This window comes from Rattus rattus, chromosome 10 (genome assembly GCF_011064425.1).
Source record: "Rattus rattus isolate New Zealand chromosome 10, Rrattus_CSIRO_v1, whole genome shotgun sequence".
Taxonomy (NCBI): domain Eukaryota; kingdom Metazoa; phylum Chordata; class Mammalia; order Rodentia; family Muridae; genus Rattus; species Rattus rattus.
Window position 1 is genome coordinate 52,696,230 of NC_046163.1, and position 24,720 is coordinate 52,720,949.

General features: G+C 37.3%; 1 protein-coding gene across 1 annotated transcript; it reads right to left on the reverse strand.

The window, feature by feature from the left end:
* Window positions 1–228: 228 nt before the first annotated feature.
* On the reverse strand, window positions 229–18,033 carry Mnda (myeloid cell nuclear differentiation antigen). The gene is made up of 8 exons (XM_032915458.1): window positions 17,888–18,033; window positions 16,730–16,804; window positions 11,545–11,830; window positions 9,851–10,041; window positions 9,205–9,363; window positions 5,312–5,746; window positions 3,174–3,362; window positions 229–527 (listed from the first exon to the last, which is right to left on the reverse strand). The coding sequence occupies exons 3-8, from the start codon at window positions 11,807–11,809 to the stop codon at window positions 414–416; spliced, it is 1,353 nt and encodes a 450-aa protein (XP_032771349.1). The 5' UTR covers window positions 11,810–11,830; window positions 16,730–16,804; window positions 17,888–18,033; the 3' UTR covers window positions 229–413.
* Between the last annotated feature and the right edge of the window lie 6,687 nt (window positions 18,034–24,720).

A 24,720-nucleotide genomic window follows, 5' to 3' on the forward strand; every position in this document is an offset into this window, starting at 1 on the left:
GGGAAATGTAAGGGCTGGTTGTCCAATGGACTGGGTAGGAGCTGTAGGGAGTACCCTCATATAAGCAGGGGAAGGGGGCATGGGATAGCAGGTTTCCAGAGGGGAAACCAGGAAAGTGGATAACATTTGAAATGTAAATAAATAAAATATCCAATAAAAGATAAAGAAAACCAACCAACCAACCAAACAAACAAACAAACAAAACACAGAATGACACACAGCATGTTGTATTGATGTCCCTTTAAAAAGATGTTTATTACTTTTACAATAGAAAAATTAAATCAAGTGCTATTTTCATAGAAAAACAGAACAATAAAAAACGTTGCAAATGGAAATACAAAATCAGAAATCAGTTATGAAAACCATTAAATGCTTGAATGTACTACTAAAGCTATTATTTAGACGTGATCGTTTTATTTCTCTTCTTTAAAAGCATTGAATTTGTCTTTAGGGTAGTGGGTTTCTTCTTCCTTTTTTGTGCTTGGATGGGCAGTGGCTGCTTCCTTTTTTTCCCGAGCCCTGGTGACCTTGCAAGAGACAGAGAGAGATTCAATAAATCCAGGCAATTGAGTTAAAGCACTGTTTCTAGTTCTCCACTCACTCATCCTTGACTGTTCTCGTCAAGGGCCATCTTTGACCTTTTTGCCTTCTCAAAGGCTGCTTATCTTTTTTGCTTCATCTACTTCATCGTGTTGCCTTATTTTGGGCCACCCTTTTCTGACCTATGTGGTTCCTGAAGAGATGGATCTTCTTGATCAACTTGAGTTTATTTGAGTAGTTTAACTATTATCCAGGTACGGTGAGGAGAATTATAAAAAAAATAAAAAGAATTGATACATTTTGTTTTAAGCATTGTTGAGAATACAAAAAAACAAAAACCAAAAAAACAAAAAAACAAAAAAACAAAAAAACCAAAACCAAGACCAAACCAAAACAACAACAAAACAGGGTTGGGGAGATGGCTCAGTGGTTATGAGCACTGACTGCTCTTCCAGAGGTCCTGAGTTCAGTTCCCAGCAACCACATGGTTGTCACAACCATCTATAATAGGATCTGATGTCCTCTTCTGGTGTGTCTGAAGACAGTGACAGTGTACTAGTAAATATAAAATAAAAAAATCTTTAAAGAAAAACAGAAAAACCCCAAACAACAAACAAGTAAACCAAAACAAAAAACAAGAGAAAAACCAAAGCCCAACTACATGAAGCCCTGGTTTTCTACTGCACTGAGTTTTTAGGTTGAGTGGGAACTCATGGATTTTTGCCTCGATTGATCTTCAAAATAGAACAACTAATGTATATCTCCTTGTGTCAAAATGCAGGAACATTTGTATCTGGACTGCTGTATCTGGGGTATACATTCTGTTAAAGTCACTTTTTATATTTCAACATAGTTATTTCACAAGAGTCCCTTGATAAATATGTCTGCCATGATCCATGCTGTCACTGACTTCCTCTTTTCAATGTTCTACATCTGTGTTTCATGTAGCTTTCAATTTATCTTGGCCTCTTCATTTGTTCATCTTAATTTGTAGTATACTTTACCTCTAGCTAATTCCCCACAGTCTTGTGATTTACAATGTCCGTCACCGATCTCTGTGTTCATCTTGTCTAAGGATCTGTATGCAATGCCAGGAAGCCGAGGTAGACCTCCATTCCACTACTCACTGTCAGTGACTATTCCTGAGCACGTGTCACTTCATCTATGAAATGGAAGTAATTCCTATCTCTCTATTGCTGTTTAAAGTTCCAGATCACAGTAAATCTTTGGTGGGTGTTCTCTATTAGTGTAAATGTAAAAATCTATTGTACATTTTTTTAGATATAGTCCAAGTCCAAGATTCGTCAAATATTTCTAAATTTAAAAATATACTTAAAATTATTTTCTGCTTCAGGTCTGTTTGTATAGATCCCTTGTCTGAATAAAGATTTATAGATATTTATGAAATTTTCTATAGGCAGATGAAAATCAACATCAGTCTGAGCATATATCTGCTCCCTTCTCCAACGTCGTGTTCTTCTTTCCCAGTACTAGTATCAGCATCATTTATCCAATCTCATCACGTTATCTCTGAATTGGATGTTCTTTGAACATATTTTCTCTCTCACTACTGTAACCAGGTTTTTATAAAACCATAAGGGTCTTTTATTCTTAAAAAGTAGTCATCTCCATTGATCAAAGCCCCATTTATCTTTCCTCTGCTTATTTCGATTATGAAACAGCTTCTGTGTTATCTTCATAAAGTAACTGCCTGATTTTTTAAGTTATACCCTTTGCAGGTTTTAACGGTGCACATCTATGCTGATTTTCAAACTACCTAAGATTCCATAAGCAGCTTTCAAACTTCCTCAACATTTAATGTATGTGTACAATACGTTGCATATAACAGCCCACACTTGTGTTTAACGAACATTGCTGCCTGAAAATGAAGTTTCTCTGCCACACACAATTTCAAGAGTGGTACAAAAATTCTTCTCACTAATGTGTCAAAGTGTCTAAGCACTCAAACTCATAACTCCTTTCGACGCTTACCTATTCTACAACGAGTATTCTACATTTCCTTATTTCTGACAATGCTACATTTATTCGACCCTTTAACCAATCCTTTGGACTCATGTTCTCAGAGTCTTTGTCCTCCATATGTAGTGGAATTGACAGGGCCAATCCATACTTTCATAGATTTTCAAACCATTTATAATTTTTAGATCTCTCCCTCCCCAACTCCCTCCCTCCTTGCCCCCCCTCATGTCTTCACAAATTTAAGGACATAGAACCTTACTCACTTCTCATGATGTGCTAGACACCGTGATAACTTATATTTCTTCTCTTAAAGTTGAGATTTAAAGTTTGACTTTTTCAGGATCAGCCAATTCCTAATTATTAAAGCTGGCAATACAAAGCGCATCTGAATAGTCAACATCCTTGCTCTTAATCACTTGGAAGTCTATTTCCATGCCATCCTAACTTCTTCATAGATCTTGTAAGTTAGCATATATGGAATGTTTTTGGGTTATTTCTTCAATATTCATTTATAAAAATCTCCCCTTAAAAACGAGTATAAGGGTATCATCTGAATTTGTTACCCCAGATACATTTTGAAAACTTCATGTTCAGACTCTTAAAGTAGAAGTCAGTTTCCTCTTTGGCAAATCTATCCACTGTCTACTTCCTACCTTGATAAAACTGTGCTCTCCACACACTAATTTTTTTTGCCTGTCAATTGTTTTCAGGTGAAAGCAGAACAGTTGGAATTTATCTCCTTCGTTACAGTTGATGTTGTACCATTTTCCACTCCCCACCACTTCTATATTTCCTGTATCATCTTTTAGTTCATAGATTGTGTTCTTTGGGCACACTTTTTTCTGCAAAAGTAAAAGTAACATTCAGTTTCTGAAAATTATCTCTTCCACAGTCATTATTATACATTCAAAAAATTATTTACTAGGAACAAATCGTAGCAATATATAAAACCTGTCACAGAATAGACAAACAGGTGTATTCAGTGAAGTCTTCCCATAGAAGTCAACTATTGTCAACATTTAGAGTGTTCAGGTCCTAAGGACAGAGTATCATTAATGAGGACATAGCTGATACACCGTCAAGTCAGACAATGCTTATTCAAAGTTTCAAGGAGTTTTAAAGGCAAAGGGGAAGAAAAGATTTTTTCCCCCAGTTTCCAATTTTCCACCAGGTGCTATTTTCCTAGCAATGGCTTATCTTGGTTCAAAGTGACCCAAACCTCTTTGCAGTCTGAGAAATCTTTCTGCAGTCCAACTCTGAGATGTGGTGTCTAATTAAACTATAAACAAGGCAACTTTCTCTTCAGAGTAGGAACAAGAAGGCCAATTCCTCAGGATTGCAGCTTACTCAAGAGAACAGTAGGATTCTGTGCTCACGGAAGTATGCCTCCTCACTAGCAGTCTGCTGAGAGTGACAAAGATCCTAGGTTTCCTCACAGTTTGCAAGCTGGAAGCAGTCTCCTCATGCCATTTCTCTACAACTATAATGATTTGCTTTCTTGATTTGGAGATTTCTTCCTGGAAGTCCTAGGACAATAAATGTTCTTCCTTTTCTACTACTTCCTATTCCTCAACATCCTGGATTAAAGATCAGAACTTTGGGCAGCCATCTTCCTATCTTCTGCTCATAAAGTGATGAATGGGCACTTGTTCCTTATCTTCCTTCATTCAATATGTTATAGAAAATCTACAGAACAGGTTAAGATTTCAGTAATTCACTCACTTAGACACTCTTTCTACCTTTTTACAGTATCATGTCCAAGTAAGCCAATGTCCCCAATTTGTACTACACTGAACATTACTCAAGCTATTGTTCATAAACTTTTCAACTGTGCTCACATGGATAGTCTGTAACAGGTATGCTATAAAGCAATGGAATATTTTTTTAAAAAAGGAGCTTTAAAAAAAGACAGACTAAAGGGACATAAATCTGCCTAGTTTAGGACATTTGTTCAATTCACCAAGGTATCATTTTTATCTGAAGGCTAATATCCCGAATTTTACCACTGATGTGTCAAATAGATATCTGTGTATATCTAGTAAATATGGAGATCTAGTGAATCTAGAAAAGTAGATTGATTTGCCTCCAAAATGTCACTTCATATAATAGTTCTCAGTTGCTAATCCAATCAGAAATATTTAGCTATTTGAATAATATACAATGGTCAACATTGTACTATATGTTAAACCATTTTATTGAATGGTTTTGAGTTTAAGAGGGTGCCATCTAATGTATTTATGACTCCAAAATTGTCACAATCAATATTAGCACTTGTTCAGATAATTTTTAAAAGCAGTATCCAATTTGTAATGTATTGAACATTACTCAAACTATTACTCATAAACTTTTCAATTATGTTTATATGTGTAGTCTGTACAGAGTTATGCTATAAAACAATGGACTTTTTTTAAAGAGCTACTAAAGAGCCATAAAACTGCCAAGAGAAAAGTGATTAGGAGTTATAGCTTCAAATAGAGACTGTTAGCATGGCACCAACCTGTGCCCTGTCACATTCCTGCTCACTGTGACAGAGGGTTGCTATTTGTAAGTAGTAAATTGAAGTATCTTGATAAATCATTCCCAGAGAGCTCTTTCACAGATATCTCAGGGAATCGAGTGTTAAAAAAACCACCCAATCTTATTCCTCAATCTATTTGATGATTTCCCTTTTTCTCCCTTGCCAAGGTAGAGTCTTGTGTTGCAATACTGTCATTAAGCACTAAATGGAAAATTGTATTTGATTCCAGATATTGGTGGAGAAAAGTTAAAAAACCAAGTTTACACATATTACCTTGATTAATGTAAACACTCCATAAAACAGATCCCTAGAAGTACCCTCTTTAATATCACGGATATTAGCAGATTTATTTGCACGTTTGATTAGTTCTTTGGGCACTGCAATCTTTTCTTCAGGAGCAGCCTCTGACACAAGGGAAGCTTCATTGATCTCCAGGATGTCTGTCCTCTTGAAGTAATTGGAAATGATGATAAAATTATTTTTTTTGAACTTCTCTTTCAAGTTGCTGTTGAAAACTTTCACATGGAAATACCGGTCTACAGTAACCACTGTAGCAAGAAACATGTTCTTCACTCCATGTTCTGCTGATTCATATTCAAATGGGTCCGTTGCTTTGAGCACCATCACTGTCAGGGGTTCTGTTTGGAGAACAACACCTCTGGGAATGTTCTGGTTTTGGGTCTGTATATTTTGTTTCTCCATTGAACACTTACAGGGATAAAAATATATAAGTTTATTAGCAAATACTAATTAATCTTTATATAAGACAAATCTCAATCTCAACATTATTCCTAACAATTCTATACTTTGTAAAACCAAAGATAAGCTAAACAGGATTTTTTTTTAAGTTAACCAAAAGACCACTGAATTGAAGCAATGGGCTCCACACACTGATGCTTAAACACTCTCACTGAAAAGCATAGTTATTTTCTAAAACGAAGAAAAATAGTGAAAACAAACACAGCATATGCTGTTGAGAACAATTTTATGAAGTACTTAAGTAAAATTATAATTAATTCAAATATAATCTTTACACTATGGACAAAGCAGCTAAAAGTGGAATATTAAATGTTGTTGAAAATAGAGAATAATTATCATATACCATAAAGGTGTCAAAGTTTTTATTTACCACTTGACTTACTTGGGGTTATTTTGAGGATATAAATCACAGTATATCTCCACAAGATACAACAATCTTCTATTATTAAATAATCAAAAATACTAGCTGGCTTCTTTTAAATACAGCCCCTTCTTTTAGATAGGCTCAACTAGAGTTACTTTGGTTAGAGCCATGTCCTTAACCAGGGATAGAGTTTTCCTCAAAAGCAATGATTTGCAAAACCAGAGAGAATTGATAAGATCTGATCACTTTTCAGTTTAGTGATCTGAGCTCACTGGATTTCAAAGGAGTGTTTTAATGGAGAGAATATTACCTAACTATTAGACAGTATGCAAAGCAATGAAAAGCTATGACCTCCATAGATTTTGAATATGGAGGTAGTGTTGCTGTCTCCACAGACCCAAGGAGATGTGAATAGTCTGATCTAGCATGTCATACACACCTATGAATGATTTGTGTTCAATTGGATCTAATTTTTTGATCAGTGCAACAAATTAGCATAACATTAAAAAATACCGAAAAGCAATGCAATTAGTGGTGTTGATTATATATAAGTAATTAAGTTGCAATGACTAGATTCAAATTAAAAGAAATCTATTGAATATGTATTAAATAAATTAGTAGCCTATCATGAAAACTATAAAATGAGCCTTAATGCACACATTTCAGTGATATTCATTGAAGGAGAAACTGACTTTTTGGTAGTGGATAATCAATCTAAAATGAATTATTCAATAAATACACACAAATACTGATGTCACTCTAGAATATTATATGCATTTTAATTTAGGGACTTGGAAGATATCCCTGATATTTTAAATTGAAAAAAAAACAAGTAATAAACTAATAACTATTGTAACATATTATACTAGAAGCTTTTTGTACGCAATTATAAAAATATATGAAGAAATACAGAGAAAAACTGATATATTATCTTAATGGCAAGTTCTGGGGTGAGTAAAAATTGTTTCTGTTTTTGCTTAGCTGACTAATTTTGTTTCTCCTGGTAAGGAAAAAAGAGATGAGGGAGGGAAGGAGGAGGGACAGAGAGAGGAAAAGGAGCTTAGAGATGCTGATGCTGTTGTGGTTTTCCTTCTGTGACAAATCATTTATTTCCATCAATGAGTACCCAGAAGAAATAAGAGGCATCAGTCATCTACTTCCCATATGTTATTAAGCTAACACTGAATCTGATGATAATTTGACAAGCCTAAATTGAAGGTAGCTTGACCGGGGAAGAATAACAATGTGATATTACATTACAGCTCATTTCTTTAACTTACTGTTTCTGGTGAATGGTCTCTTTTCCTGGACTTGTACAAATTCTTTAACTTCTCTTACTATGCTCATTTTCTTCTCCAAAATTGGACTTTTCCCTATTATTTGTATTTATTCCTTTTTCCATACATCATATACTGATCATGATTCTCTCCCCCAAATTTCCCCCAGACTCTTGCTCAACTCCATTCAACTTCCTGTTTTTTCTTATTCCCCAAAATAAAATAAAAATAGACCCCCCCAAGCCAAACAAAACAGAAAAGAAAAGTCCCAAGCAAAACAAAATAAAAAGCCCACAAAATAACACACGGACTTCTCTTTGTCTTGGCCAACTACCCCTGGCTATGGGGCCTGCTCTAGACTGTGGTTGATATCATCTGTTGGAGAAAACAGATTTTTTTATTTGTTAGTATATATCAACTGAAAATAGTTTCTTTATTAGGCATGGCATTCTGCTTCGTCCTCTGCTTTCTTTCCACTTCCTTTTCTCAGTTCTGGGACCCTGTCTGGCTTGAATCTTTGCTCTTTTATTGTGTACCACTATAGTCTCTGAGTTCATGTGTGCATTAGTCCTGCTTATCTGAGAGAAACTGTTTCCCCGAAGTCATCTTTCTCTTCCACATAGGTCCCTGAGTCTTGAGGAGACAAATTTGATAAAGAATGCCATTGAAGACCTAATACTCTAAAATCTCTCACTGTGTGCATATAGGCTAGTTGTGGGTCTCTGTGTTAATTCCTACTCATGGCAAGAAGCTTCTCTGATGAGAACCAAATGAGGCACTGCTCTATAAGTATGGCAACATATCATTAAGATTCATGTTATTGCTATGTTCCTTTAGTAGAATAATAGTAGTAGGTTTTCTCCTAGTCACATGACCCATCTAGTCTCAGATTCCTGACCACATCAGCGGTGTCTGGTCTGGTTTCCATCTCATGGAGTGGGCGTTAAACCAATCAGATGTGGTTCGTTACTCCCATTTCAGCTGTATTATTTATTTATTTTATTTATTTGTTTTATGATCTCTACGTCTCACAAGAGCCTTAACTGGACTAGACAGCCCTTGCCTATCTTTCATAGCTTCTATATTTCTGGCACTCAAAGGACTCTCAGGTTTGTGATTATCTGTAGGAGAAATGGAGAAACCTTAATCTTAAAGACATACAGCAAAGTGAAAACACAAACATTAGTTCTGTGCCATAACTGGTAATAAAACAAGAGCATATTATCCAGATAAGCACTATCAATTTTTTACCCAGTGTGGATAGGACTTCTGGAGGGATATATTAAGGATAGAGCAAAATACCAACACTCGAATTCAGAGGATAGATGGGTTTAGACACTTACAGTCTTTTAAGGTGGAATGGCTGTACACTGTGCCAACTGTTCTGAATAAGTGAGTACCTAATATGTGTTAAAGAAAAGTTAACAGGTTGGTCATATAAAAAAAAGATTTGTTAGTACAAGAGAGGAGAAATGGCATCCATTAAGACTAAAACTTGCACGCGCTCTTTCTACCTGGGATCAAAACAAAGAGACAAACTCCATTCAGTATTCTCACCCAAACAAAAGGAATGAGTCAGCAAATTCTTTATTACATATTTTTTTGTGTCTGTTTCTGCCTTTGTATGATGATCTATATCATGTGCAGCTTCTGCGTATGTCCCGATTAATTATATCACAGGGATAAGTGGGTGACATGGTCAGAATTTCAAGAACTGTTCCTGATATTTATAGTGAAGAAATGAAAGGGGAGCAGAAAGTGAGTACCTTAGCCAAAGGAGAGTTACATGGAGCCAAAGACGCAGTCTGGGGTATTGGGGACGGACACTTGGCTGTGGCTTCTTCAGGACAGGGAGGCTGATCTGGTCTCTCTGATGCCTTGGTCTTTTTCACTTCGGTCTTTCCTTCGCTCATACTTTTTCTTTTCTGAAAGTACATCCATTGCCTTGCTAATGAGTCTTAGGATCAATCGAGCAGAGTATGTCTTCATTATTAGGTTGTAGATTTATTATGCCTGAATTTGTTGGGAACTTGAATGAGTAGCACCCACCCTCTGGCCATGTCTGAAATACGATCATTAATAGTTATAAAAATGTGTGCATAAGTGGTTTTGTCAAATAAAGGGAGAAGAAAAGTTATATGTGCAATTTTCTATTATTATTTCTATTTCTGGACGCAATTGAATTTGAATTAGTAAATACGGAACAACCAGGGCTCTAACCTGGTTTTCAAGTTCATGATGTCTCTAGTAGGAGTGAACTCACATTAATGGCACATGATCAGTTATCCTGAGTTTCACTGAAAGCTTGAAGAGAAACTGATAAAGCAGTGAGTACATTAAAGACTGAGCAGGGGGAAGAGGAATCACTTCTGCCTCTCTGGACTGTCAGCCCATCAGTGTTCCCAGGCTCACCTGAGCTGTAGAAGGCTCTGCCTGAGCTGTGGAGGTCTCTGCCTGAGCTGTGGAGGTCTCTGCCTGAGCTGTGGAGGTCTCTGCCCTGGAAGTCTTCCATCCTTCAGACGCTAACATGCGGCTTGCAGTTGATGAAGGTGTTGCTGGGCCTGGTTCTTGCCTATTTATTTCCCGTGGGGTTTCTCCTCTTACTAGGATGGGGAGATTTTTTTTATTAAACAAATGCATGAAGAAGAAAGTCTACATAAACCAAAACATGGTCTAGGGACCATCTAGTTTTCCTGCCAATTCCTGTCTGCTGCATTTATATCAGTGCTTCTTCCATAGCTTATTATAGCTACCCAGCACTAAAGGCACAACCTCCGATACCTTCTCGCACTAGTCAATGCTTTCTTTATGTGTCCATATGAAATGAGAAAACCCTTCCTCCTCTTGAAGGCCATGTGTGTCAGCTAAGCTTTCCACATTTCCATTCTCTACCATTCTCTTAAAAATGAAGGGGTTTGCAACCCCAAAGGAAGGACAACAATATCAACCAACCAGACCATCCAGAGCATCAGGGACTAAACCACCAACCAAAGAGTACACATGGAGGGACCCATGGCTCTAGCTGCATACGTATAAGAGAATGGCCTTGTTTGGCATCAATGGGAGGAAGGCCCTTGGTCCTGTGAATGCTTGCTGCCCCAGTATAGAGGGGAATGTCAAAGTAGGTAGGCCAGATGTTATGGGTGAGTGGGGGAGCACCCTCATAGAGGTAATGGGATGGAGGATGCCATAGCGGTTTCCAGAGGGGAAACCGGGAAGGGGGAAAACATTCAAAATGTAAATAAAGAAATATTCAATAAAAAATAAGAAAAAATCCAAAATTTTTTTTTCACTTCTTGTTGACAATAATTTATTTGCAAACAATTTTAGTTACATGAAACTAAAATCCTCTGCAACAAAATGACATCCAAATATTTTTTTTTATTGATATTTCTTATATACATTTCGATTTATTCCCTTTCCGGTTTCAAACATTTCCCCCTTCCTTATAGTGCCCTACTACACTCAGATAATACATACAGGGCTTCCCCCCTTCCACTGGTAAAATATTCATTGAAAATCCAGGGTCATAAACTTGTGTGAAAAAAATGAGATACTCACAATTTGTTGGTCACGTTTTAACTAAAATAAAATCTGACATAAACTTTTATTGTGGATTTTAACTTTCAACTCAACTCAAATTATATGAAAAGCAGTGGTGACTTGGTGCCTTCTTTTTTTCCAAGGCTATATTTAATCACACTGAGCAAATCCCAGCCCTGATAGACTTCTCTTGGTTAATAGAGGGTTAATTATATTAGTATTCTTAAGGAATAGGTGAGAAAATTTGTTAATATATATTTAAACATAAGTCATAATTTCATAATTCAGATTTATTCAATTTGAACATCTATGTTATATCTGAAACCCCAATCTTTGATCAACTTCTATTTTTCTCTTTAAAATATATACCACATATACTCCTTAAATTACAAACATCCACTGGAAGAAGAATGTCCTCAGGAGCCAATCCAAAGGACCAATATGACCCTGGTCTTTGAGGTGTCAACCAGAGATAGGACAGCTATGTGTGGACCTCAAGGTTATGAAGGGAATAGAGATAGTAAGACACTGGCAGGGACAGGGAGTTCTTTGTTCAGTATTACCTTGTATTCTCTCTCTTTTAAGAATTTCAGCACGTTTTCTAAGAGCTGGTAAGTCTTCACAAAATTTGATGAGTTTGCCCAATCCAGCATCATCTGGGAATTCATCTTCCATCATGTCAGCAATCTGGACCTTGGTGTATTGCTCCTGCATGTGTCTCTCCAGTTTTAAATCACTGGCCAGCAATGACTTAAATAAGCTAAAATGATAACTACTGAGAGGTTCAAGTCCTTTCAACAGAACAATTCTCTTATATTCATTTGACATCTTTCAAGTTGTTGGGTGAGCCTGGAAGAAAAAGGTGGTATATATTATTGTACATGTATTCAGAAATTTCCAAAGGAAGACATGTCTAAGGGAATGGGTGGGCTATGTGGAAATACTGCTCATAGGTATCTTCACAGAAAGAGAGCAGCATAATAGCTGTTTAGGTCACAAGGAATATTGGGAAGGAATTGCATTATTAGGAAAACCTTTACAACAATCGTTATTAATAATGATAGCTGAGTTGGGACACGGGTAGTTGTAGTGAATAGTTGTCTGGAGATGTGCTTCTGTGTGAGAAATTAGGAGTATTTGCTTGTGGCTTCTCTTCTCTTCCTTTTAGGTGCCTGAACCTTTCCCTTGTTGTCTGTCTGTCAGAGGCTGACTCCTTGTACCTACTATGTCTATATTGGTTACTTTTCTTGACACTATAACAAGAATACCTGCCAGAAGTAGCATATAGAAAGAATGTTTATTTTGCCTTACAGTCTCACAGTGAGTAAATCTTGGTGCCTGGGACCCAGTTTTTGTTAACATAGCCTGTTAAGTTTCTACAGATACGGTTGAACAAGAGTCTTTAAGATAGAACCCAGGTGGCCTAGCCCTGGCCTATCTTCCTACATCTGCCATGTAGGCCCTATTCCTCAAAGGCTTCACAACCTCCACAAATGGCATTAACAGCTGTTTCCCAAGTGTTGAAATGCTTGAGCCATGTAGAGAATTTTATATTCAATCCACACTAATGACTAATGCGATAAATGAGAAAATGGACTGCAGTCTCCCACATTATGTATGGGAACCTCTGGCCACAGCACAGCATCCCTTTTCCCACTACTGTCTTCCATAACATTTGTAAGTAATCTTATCTTTTTCCTGGGGTAGGTCAGTATATTTTCAGTTCTCATTGCCCCATTTTCCTGTTGCTTTACAGAACTTCTTCGGACTCCCTCCGGCAGAATCAAAATGTTTATTGACTGGGAGCATTTCAACACTTGTTCAATCTTTTTCCTTCAGTGCTCAGTATCTTTAAACCGGTAACTTTGTAGAGCCACACATTTGTGGCAGGTCTGGGTTATATTAGTGAGGCCCAGAAGCAGAGGAATCTTTACAGAATGGAGGAGAATATTTCTGAAAGTTACTTTCCTATTGGCATTGCAAATGTTACGAACGATTGGCATTGTAAATATCAGTGACAAATGAATTGACATTGTAAATACATGAAACTCAAAAACATATCAAAGGAAGAAAGGAAAGAAGGAAGGAAAAAGAAAAAAGATGACTACTCAAAACTGCTTAAGACCGCACAAACAATGCAAAGCAAATGGGGGACGGGCTAAAGAACTAAACAATCACATGTGAAACATCCTTAGCAATACAGTCTTAGTATGCAGTTACGTTGGGTCACCAAGCGCGATGGCAATAGCCTGTGTTCTTTTGGAGACTTGTGGGACCTCATTGGTCCATATCTTGTAGTGAAGCAATCCCATTTTGTACTGTGATACTCATTTAATAATCCTTGATTTCTAGGAGTGACATTGTCCACCCACACAATGTAAATCTGTTCAAACTTCTTTTTATGGTGTATTTTTAAAATTATCTTACTAACTTGTGGGTTTTGGTTAGCCTATCTATTGCCTACTCCTTTTCCATGATTCTATTTTTATTTAAGCCTTCCTTCATTTCACAAGTACCCAGTTATACCTCTAATTCTTAGTTGGACTGTGAAATAGTATATCTCCATATAGCTTTTCATATATCCTTCCATACTAAAATCGAGTCATTCATAATTCTAGCACAGATTCAGGCCGAGGTCTTTTGTCCCTACCCCTTACAGACAAGCTATTAGCAGAGGGAAGGAAAATCACACTTTCTGAAAGGTGGGTCCAAGGTAGAAATCCCAAGCTCTGGAGGATCATCCCACCTCTATTCACACATTATCAGCAGCAATTGGATGGAGTGGGTTATCTTACACATACATAGACAAAAGAAGATTGAGGTTGGATTGGGGATGTGTTAGGGGAAAATATAGGGGATTTGGAGTAAGTTACAAAACGATTTGATTTTTCACTGTAAACCTGTATTAAGTGCTTAGGAATAAAGAAAAAATTTAAAATTACTAAACATACACTTTTGAAAAAATGTTTGGGTTTTTCTAATCATCAGAGAAAGTTAAATGAAAATTATATAAAAAGTTAATTAAAAGCTATGTTATAGATTCTTCTAATGTTTATTATTACACAGTGAAGAAATAAATTCTGAAAAGGATTCAGAGAGATAGGAAATATGGCACATTGTTTGAAGAAATATAATTTAGTTTACCCACCATAGAAATTAATAAAGAAATTCTTCAAATACAAAAAGCATAACCAGTGTATTCCACTTTTTCTAGTAACTGGTTATATAACCAAAGGAGATGAAAGAGCGATACATAGAAGACAATTATGCTGGTATATTTATTGCATTATTATTCACAATAGCTGCAATACAGAATAATGCTAAATATCTTTTAGTGGATGAGTTAAAGAAAATAAGAACCCAGGTAGCATGATACATGCATGAAAACCCAGTACTGGAGAAGTAGAGAGAGAAGGATCAGGAGTGCATGTCAATTCTCAATTGTGAGACTTTATCCCCACCCCCAATGTTTAAAACACAAAGAGAGAGAGAGAGAGAGAGAGAGAGAGAGAGAGAGAGAGAGAGAGAGAGAGAAACAATAAACAAAAAACACATGCATGGTAAGTATACATTAAAAGGTCAGGGAGAAGTGTCTGCTGTACAAGCCTTATGGCCTGAGATTATATCCCTGGAAATTTTATAAAGAAACAACTCCCCAAAGTTGTCCTGTGATTTCCAAATGCATACTGTGACTTGTATACAACTGCTCACCACCCCTAAACACATATCAAGTATTCGTTAACCATTTCAAGTAATGAATTTCTGTCATTCGAAGTTTGAATGCATTTGAATAAAACTGGGAATAAATGTGTTCAGTAAAAACATGGCAGATGCAGAAAGACAAATACCTCATGTTTCAGTTATTTACAAAAATATACTTCGTAGAAGAGTGGAATGGAATAGTGGTTAGTAGAAAAGGGGAAGAGGCAGAGGCAGGAGAAACATGAAGAAGTTCAATAAAGGACATCAAAACACAGCGTAAGTCTCATCCCTGGTTCTTATTTAGCATAATAGGCCAACTGTTTGACATAACAGTAAATAATATAGTTCGATACATTTAGAAAATAAAATTTGAAATCCTAACAGATACAACTATTGGTTGTTGAAGACATGGAAATGTTATTTACTTAAACTAGACTACTACAGATTATGTGTGCATGTGTATTTTATAATGTTTCATATACAGGCCTGTAAGCTAGAGAAATTAATAAATCATTTAAAATAAAAATGTAAAAATATACAGCATTTAGGAGGCAGGTATTGCTAGAAATCTCTAAGTTTGAGGCCATCCTGGTCTACATAGTTCTCTTTCTCTCTCAAAAAAAAATTAAAAAAAAAAAACCAGATACAATTGAAACAAAAACACAAATGAGATTTAGGAAAAAAACCCAATACCTTTGTGTTGTTGATAAAATGTATTTGATGTTTTTTAAAAAAAATATTAGAAAAATTTGATGCTGAAAGTGTAATTTAAAGGCACAAAGATTCTCCACTAATATATTTAAGAACCACCCAAGAAATTATCATAAAATCTGGAGGCTCGCTACTTAATAATGAAAGATTTTAACCCAAGAAAAGTGAAACCATGTTAATTATATAATAACCCAGATTTTAGTTTTATAACTACATTACTCCCATGACATTAAATAGTACTATGTAGTAAAATACCAAATAATCATAGACATTTAAGAGGGGCATGGTAGTAGATATCTATTATTCAAGGCCTAGAGGCAGGAGGCAGAGGCAGAGGCAGGGCAGGAGGCAGAGGCAGAGGCAGAGGCAGAGGCAGAGGCAGGAGGCAGAGGCAGAGGCAGAGGCAGAGGCAGAGGCAGAGGCAGAGGCAGAGGCAGACGGGGCAGAGGCAGAGGCAGAGGCAGAGGCACTATAAGTTTGAGGCTGGCTTCAGCTATGCGCTAAGTTCCAGGCAAACCCGTGTTGGATAATGAAACTGTTTTTCAAACAATAATAATATCAAGCAATAACATAAATTTAAACAAGTATTACATTGAGTAGTCATGACTATGGTTTAAAATTTATGAATATCTCAACTACTGAAAAATAAGGCAAAACATGGTGAAATTTAGGAAAATTGTAGAAAAAAATAGTCCCCAGCTCTGAAAAAAAGAAAAAAAAATAGTATCAGTGAACAAGTATAACTTTGCTCCATTAGAGGTCATCTCCAGCATGGGATGAAGAATAGAGTATGACAAATATTGTGTCTAACATCTGATATAGAAGGGAGATAGGAGACCTAAACATAAAAATGTCAAGACACTGTTTAAACCACTGTATTCACAAAACTGGACATTTCCTCTAAAAGCTAATGGTACTTTTCATGTTTTGTATCAGTCTCAGTTTTGTATATCCACAAAACTGGATAGTATATTCATGTTTAAGTGTGGTTTTCATTTACCATTGTTTTAGTCATCATTTTTTATGTTTCTGTCTTGTCTTTGACCGTCACTCACTGCAATCGCCTTGCTCCCTTGCGTTCTACAGTGAAGGTAACTGAAGACCAGTTTTAAATTCTAACTCATGAAACGTCCTAGGAATAGAGATGGCATCTTTACTCTGTCATCTGTCATCTTCCTAGTAAAGCATCTGAAACCAGCTACAGCCGGTTCAATGCGGTGACTGCAGCTGGCACCAGCCCTGGTGCCCCCACCCTCCAACATCGATTTTTTTCTATAGTCCTTTATATTTCACAGAGAGATCTGATTGTATATTTAAGGAACAGACAGGACTCACCTCCCTTGAAATCTCTGCAGCGATGTTCGGATCCCAAGACCTTCAGTGACCCAAGCAGTGGCTTGTTTGGTTTGACTAGGTAGGCAGATAAGTCAGCAAGGGACAAACTGAACAGCCGGATTGAAGGAAAGATATTAGTGGCTATGACACTCTCAAGAGTTGTTTCCTTTCTTGAGAAGCCCTGTGTGTTTCTTACTGTGCTGTCTCTTTGGGGTGAGGAGTGTTGAAACAGCCAGGCCTCCTCCCAGTTTTATTTATCGCTTTCAATATCTCGGGATTGTGAAACCTCTTCACTTCCCTTAAACAGTGTGTTCACTATGAAAAAAAAATCACAGTTCAGTCAAGCTCACATTCCTTTCTGATGAATCTCACTAAATGAGAAAGTCCCAACCTCATGACTTTTGTAGCAAACAATTGTTCAGTGGCCACTAAGCACAAAACTCCCATACGTGGTGCACCCATATCAAGGCGATAACACCAGCTGACCAAGGTTCTTCTCCACTACTTAGATAGGAGTCATGGAGAGCCGAGATGGGGTTTTTATTATAGTTAAGCACTCAAGACCTAGAAAACTGTCTAGTACAGTCAGCGTTTACAAGGGCTAAAGCCTTCAGAAGCCAGAGATTCGTGGTCCTGAGGTTTTGCATTGGAGGCTTATGTTTCTGGGATTTAAACATCAACTGCCTGCCCAGTGTTTGGAAATTTTCAAAATCAACTTCTGGTTGGCAGTAGCAAACAGGCAGTGCCTTTGTGATTCTGTGACCTTGAAAGTGGCTGGTATCACAGATCCTTGGCTAAGGTGCTAAAATTCTTGGCTCTTAAGGATTGGCCAGTTTCAGGAATGCACCTGGTTGTCTCATTCTCCAGCTCTTCATAGCCCTGGCTGTCTTTATCACTGACACCCCTATATCAGCCCCAGATGCTCTCTGGATTTATCCAGCTGCTCTTTCGTCATAATGACCACTGTCATAACTACTGCCACTCTATTCTCTTCTGATCATTGTCTTCTTACCTTTTTCTATTAAATAGTTTTTATTTACATTTCAAATGTTATACCCTTTCCCAGTTTCCTGTCCATAAACCCCCCTTCACATTCCCCCCTCCATCTTCTTCTATGAGGGTGTTCTCTCACCCAACAACCCACCCTTCCCCTCCTACCCGCCTTTATACTCGGGGGTCGAGCCTTGGCAGGACCAAATGCTTCTCCTCCCATTGGTGCCCAACAAGGCCATCTTCTGTTATATATGCAGCTGGAGCCATGGGTCTATCCATGTGTACTCTTTGGATGGTGGTTTAGTCCCTGGGAGCTCTGGTTGGTAGGTATTGCTGTTCTTATGGGGTTGCAAACCCCTTCAGCTCCTTCAATCCTTTCTCTAACTCCCCCAATGGGGAACCCCAGTTCTCAGTTCAGTAGTTGGTTGCCAGCATTCCCCTCTGTATTTGTCATTCTTTGGCAGAACTCTCAGAAGACAGCGCTATCAGGCTCTTGTCAGCATACACTTCTTGGAATCAGCTGTATGTGTATGGACTGGATCCCTGGGTTGAGCAGTTTCTGGATGGCCTTTCCTTCAGTCTCTGCTACAGACTTTGTCTCCGTATTTCCTCCTATTAATATTTTTGTTCCCCATTCTAAGAAGGACTGAAGCATCTGCAATTTGGTGCTCCTTCTTTTTGAGTTTCGTGTGGTCTGTGAATTGTATCATTGGGTAATCCAAGCTTTTGGCCTAATATCCTCTTATCAGTGAGTGCATAACATATGTCTTGTATTGTGATTGGGCAACCTCACACAGGAAGATATTTTCTAGTTCTGTCTATTTGGCTATGAATTTCACGAAGTCATCATTTTTGATAGCTGAGTAGTATTCCCCTGTGTAAATGTATCACATTTTCTGTATCCATTGCTCTGTTGAGGGACATCTGGGTTATTTCAAGCTTCTGGCTATTATAAATAAGGCTGCTATGAACATAGTGGAACATGTATCCTTGTTATATGTTGTAGCATCTTTTGGGTATATGCCCAGGAGTGGTATAGCTGGCCCTCAGGTAGTACTATGCCCAATTTTCTAAGGAACCTCCAAACTGATTTCCAGCTTGCAATCCCACCAACAATGGGGGAGTGGTCCACTTTCTCCACATCCTCGCCAACATCTGCTGTCACCTGTGTTTTTGATCTTAGCCATTCTGACTAGTGTGAGGTGGAATCTCAGGGTTGTTTTGATTTGCATTTCCCTATGACTACAGATGTTGAACATTTCTTTAGGCGCTTCTCAGACATTTGATATTCCTCAGCTGAGAATTCTTTGTTTAGCTCTGTAGCCCATTATTTAATAGGGTTATTTGATTCTCTGGAGTCTAACTTCTTGAACTCTTTGTATATATTGCATATTAGCCCTCTATTGGATGTAGAATTGGTAAAGATCTTTTCCTAATCTGGTGGTTGCCATTTTGTCCTAATGACAGTATCCTTTGCCTTACAGAAGCTTTGCAATTTTATGAAGTACCATTTGTCAGTTCTTTATCTTAGTGCATAAACCATTGGTGTTCTCTTCAGGAAATTTTCCCCAGTGCCCATGTATTTGAGGCTCTTCCCTACTTTTTCTTCCATTTGTTTGTGTATCCGGTTTTATGTGGAGGTCCTTGATCCACTTGGACTTGAGCTTTGTACAGGGCGATAAGAATGTATCGATTTGCATTTTTTCTACCTGCTGACCTCCAGTTGAATCAGTACCATTTTCGAAAATGCTATCTTTTTTCCACTGGGTGATTTTAACTTCTTTGTCAAAGGTCATGTTACCATGGTGTGTGGGTTTATTTCTGGGTCTTCCGTTCTATTCCATTGATCTATCTGCCTGTGTCTGTACCAGTACCATACAGTTTTTAATCACCATTACTCTATAATAAAGCTTGAGGTCAGGAACGTTGATTCCCCCAGAAGTTCTTTTATTTTTGAGGACAGTTTTCGCTATCCTGCATTTTTTGTTATTTCAAATGAATTTGTAAATTTCTCTTTCTAACTCTCTGAAGAATTGGATTGGTATTTTGATGGGGATTGCATTGAATCTGTAGATCTCTTTTGGTAAAATGGCCATTTTTACAATATTAATCCTGCCAATCCATGAGCATGGGAGATCTTTCCATCTTCTGAGATCTTCTTCAATTTCTTTCTTCAGAGACTTTAAGTTCTTGTCATACAGATTTTTCACTTGCTTTGTTAGAGTCACCCCATGGTCATTTATATTATTTGTGGCCATTATGAAGGGTGTCGTTTCCCTAATTTCTTTCTCAACCTGTTTATCCTTTAGTAGGGGAAGTCTATTGATTTGTTTTGGAGGGGGAAGGATTAGGGGACTGATGGACAGGAAACCAGGAAAGGGAATAACATTTGATATGTAAATAAGAAATACCCAATTTAAAAAATGGAAAAATTAAATAAGTAAATTAAAAAAAATTATATTCAGCCACTTCGCTGGAGTTGTTTATCAGGTTTTGTAGTTCTCTGGTGGAACTTTTGGGGTCACTTAAGTATACTATCACATAATATGCAAATAGTGATATTTAGACTTCTTCCTTTACTATTTGTATTCCTTTGACTTCCTTTTGTTGTCTAAATGCTCTGGCTAGGAATTTGAGTTCTATATTGAATAGGTAGGGAGAGAGGTCAATCTTGTCTAGTTCTGATTTTAATGGGATTGCTTCAAGTTTCTTTCCATTTAGTTTGATGTTGGCTACTGGTTTACTGTATATGGCTCTGTTACTATGTTTAGGTATGGGCCTTGGATTCTTGTTCTTTCCAAGACTTTTACCTTGAAGGGGTGTTGAATTTTGTCAAATGCTTTCTCAGCATCCAATGAGATGATGATGTGGTTTGTTTACATAGTGGATCACATTGATGGATTTCCTTATATTGAACCATTCCTGTATCCCTGGGATGAAGCCTACTTGATCATGATGGATGATCACTTTGATGTGCTCTTGGATTTGGTTTGCGAGAATTTTATTGAGTATTTTTGTGTCGATATTCATAGGGGATATTGGTCTGAAGATCTCTTTCTTTGTTGGATCTTTGTATCGTTTAGGTTTAAGCATAATTGTGGTTTCATAGAAAGAATTGTGGAGTGTTCCTTCTGTTTCTACTTTGTGGACTAGTTTGGACAGTATTGGTATTAGGTTTTCTATGAAGGTCTGATAGAATTTTGAACTTTACCCATCTGGTTTGGGGCTTTTTTTTTTTTTTGGTTGTGAGACTTTTAATAACTGCTTTTATTTCTTTAGGAGATATGGGACTGTTTAGATTGTGTATCTCATCCTGATTTAACTTTGGTATCTGGTATCTGTCTAGAAAATTCTACATTTTCTCCAGATTTTCCAGTTTTGTTGATTATATGCTTTGTAGTAGGGTCTGATGATCTTGTAAATTCCCTCAGTTTTTGTTGTTATATCCCCCTTTTCATTTCTGATTTGTTAGTTTGAATACTCTTTCTGTGTCCAACTGTCCAATTGTTAGTCTGGCTAAGGGTTTATCTATCTTGTTGATTTTCTTAAAGAACTGGCTCCTGGGCTTGTTGATTCTTTGTATAGTCCTTTCTGTTTCTACTTGGTTGATTTCAACTCTGAGTTTAATTATTTCCTGCTGTCTTGCAGTTTCCAGGTCAGCGCTCTCTGGGAGGGAAAAACCAAAGGGAAGAAAAGGCTACTTGAGAAAAACCCTTAATAAAGCCTAATGTAGTAGTATGACTTAAACCAGGATAAGGTTTCCCACTTACTCCACAGTGAGCTGATTTCCATGTACGGAGACAAGAAAATTTGAGGCAATCTTGGTACATCTTCAAACAACTGAAAGACTGTCTTTATAGCAGTCAAGGCATAGCACTTCAAATCCAATGAGAAACTGTACTTTATCCAATCACAGAGTTTACCCATGCAAACGAATCCTTGTGTTTTCTGATAGACTCGAGCCTTTTTCTGGGGCATGAAGAGAGATGCTTTCTTTAGATCTAGTTCCAAGTAATTGTCATCATAGAAAGGCAAACATTTAGATGCCAGGCCAAAACAATTATCAAGCATTACATGGACCTGGACAAAGCAGAAGGACAGGTAAAGGATAGGTCATATGCAGGGCAATGTGTTCCATATGATACTGTAATGTTACACATTTGTCCCGAACTAGAAAAGGTACAACATGAAGAGAAAAACCTAGTGCAAATTATGGATTTGGCTGATAAAGACACATCAATATGTTCATATAGCAAATGTCTCACTGTTTGGGAGATGCTGGTAGTGAGGGAGGCAGTACATGTGTTGGAAGAGTATATATGTAGAGTATATATGGAAACTATAATTTAGACACTATTCATTCATTTAAAATTTTCTTTCTCCCATCTATCACCTATCATCTATTTATCTATCATCTCTCTCTCTCTCTTTCTCTGTACGTGTGTGTGTGTGTGCATATGTGTGTGTGTGCGTGTGTGTGTATAGGTACATGCATGCTCTGTGATCATATGGAGGTCAGTGGACAATTCTCCTGATACTTTACTGAATCAGCATAATTAACAGAGTTAATCGGGTCTGTGAGTAAGTGTTTTTATTCACTGAGTCATCTCTCTGGCCCTTGCACCATTTTCTATAAACTCCAAATGTCCACAAACAGTAAATCCAAATAAACAAAAATTAGCAGTATAGAATTTAAAGATAACTATTTTGTTGTTTGCAGTAAAACATAAAGTAGCTTTTTTATGATATTGAAATTTTGTGTGATTGCCCATGTGTTAAGTATTTCAGTACTGTGGGAAATACCACAGTAGAGAAGATGGAATCTTAATTGTAATTGAACTTATTTTCCATGCCAAGTTTTAAAGACTTCCCAGGCTGTGATCCTTCCATACAACTCATCAACACTGTATTGCATTTGCTGAACTGTCACAGACGAGATTTTCTTCCAGGAAGAACAGGGCATTAGGTCATCCTAGTCTCTTAACCCTGGCCAAACTGCAGTTCATATCGCTGAAGAGATTCAGATCTCCAAAGAGAGACAATCATGTCATGAGTCATGAGTATCTCCAATTTCTCCGAGATTTGACCTCTGTCATAGTTTAATAAATTCTACAAACCACCATGTATATACATAAATGGAGACTTCAAAGATTTTAGACATTTACTGAACTCATCTCTAACCCAATACTTCTAAGAGTTAGATATCATTCTTGTGTTTGGAATTAGATTTCTTTATGCTGCTAGGAGTAATAGAAGTCAGCAAAGGTAGGTTTGATTCCTGTAGTGGCTTACTGTATGTTCATTTAAGTTATTTTACGAAGACTTCCCATTGGTTTTACACTTATCTAATACTTTCACTTCACAAATTAGGCCAAAATAAATTGTGTAAAATGTTTTAAAATTGATCAAGTGTAGGATTAGAATTAAAACCTCAAAGTTTTGACAGAGCATTCTATGATATTATTAACTTGTGTATTTTAATTTTTAGTAGCACCTCAGAATCATAATAAACATCTAAGTGTACAGCCAAGTAGGGATGCAAAGACAGGTGATTATTGAAACTTTTGTTGAAGTAAAAATGACGAGCTTTCTTTTCATAAATATGGGAACTTTTAACATATTCTAAAAGAGCAGGAAAGAAGACAAAAAGATTTCAGTTGCTTGAGTCACATGTTATATCTCTCTCTCTCTCCACCCCACCCCTCCATGTATGCATGTGTGTAATCAAGAGTCAACCTACAGGACTTGATTTGACTCTTTTGTTGCTGGCACCTTGATATTAGGATGGGATTGTTATCATACTTATTTTATATTCCATCTTATTTATCATAGTTTAGAAGAAGAGTTCAAGATACCACGAAGGTCGTGGAGTCCCATCACTTTCATCTATTAAAGGTTGAGTCCAGGGGTGGTTTGTGGTTCACTTTATACTAGAGATAGCTAATGGCAAATTCTGGATGCAAACTCTGGCCTGGCTGTCAGTCTAAGCCACATTATTACCTCCAATGGGTATGAAAAACAAATAAATGATTTAGGGAACATCCCCGACACAGCCAAGGAAAGGGACTCCTACAAAGACAACCTAAAATAGCTTCTTTGACATTTTGGTCTCTGTTCCCGTGATCCTAATTAGGACTAATTGGAGGAAGCAAAAGGAAGTGTCCCCAAAGCTTTCTACTGTGTAACTCCTTCACTGGTGGTCTCTGAAGAGAAAATGCTGATAATTACTGAAGTTGAAGGCCTGCGTCATTAATTGGGCATAGGCTTCCTCCTGGGAACTATTCCCTTGCTCTGACTTCTGACTTCCTCAGTTTAATTAAGCAACTCATTTGTTTTCTCATTAGCAAACTTGTTAGTGTTGCACACTGTTCCCCTGAGTTGCTCTGAAGAAAAGTTTTGTGAGAGGATTTCTGAAGCTGCTTAAGGTCCATCCCTTCCACTTCCCTGCGAGAGACGTGCTCCAACAGGATGTGTTATATCAGTAGCCAACAGTAGGGGTTAAAGTTCCTTGTCTTGAAAACAGGATATGGAAACAAATGGCTGGGCTGGCTAAAGATAGGGATGATCAAGGCAACTGCTTAAGATCTACTGAAAAAGGAGAATAGTGAATTGGCTAAGATCAAGTGTGAATGGTTGCTTTAAACACTCAGCTCAAATAGTTTCATGATCCTTACATGTATTAGCAAGCTTTTGAGCAGAGAGGCACATGCATTCTGGTATCTCCTTTCCATGTCTAGGACCTCTATAGTTCCTGAGCATCATTGTTGCTGCTTATGTTTTGCTCACCAACACTTATTTTAGTGGCACTTCAGTGAAACAAGACAGGTCCTGATACACATACATCACTCTTCATCAAAGACACAACAGAGTCTTACCTATACTAGACACTGACTAACCTAGCAGAATTTTTAACTAAGGTTAGATGAAATGATATTTGTAATGGTCCATTTTTTAAATCCCACTTAGACCAGTCACTATGAATTTAACCAGAATCTATG

Excerpts from the sequence above, each read along its gene's own strand:
- Mnda (XM_032915458.1), bottom strand. The coding sequence starts at position 11,809 with ATGTCAAATGAATATAAGAGAATTGTTCTGTTGAAAGGACTTGAACCT. Across the intron at positions 10,042-11,544 it reads TAAAAGAGAGAGAATACAAG|TAAGAGGAGAAACCCCACGG; the intron begins GTAATACTGAAC and ends TCCCCATCCTAG. Across the intron at positions 3,363-5,311 it reads GAGTGTTTACATTAATCAAG|AAAAAAGTGTGCCCAAAGAA; the intron begins GTAATATGTGTA and ends TTACTTTTGCAG.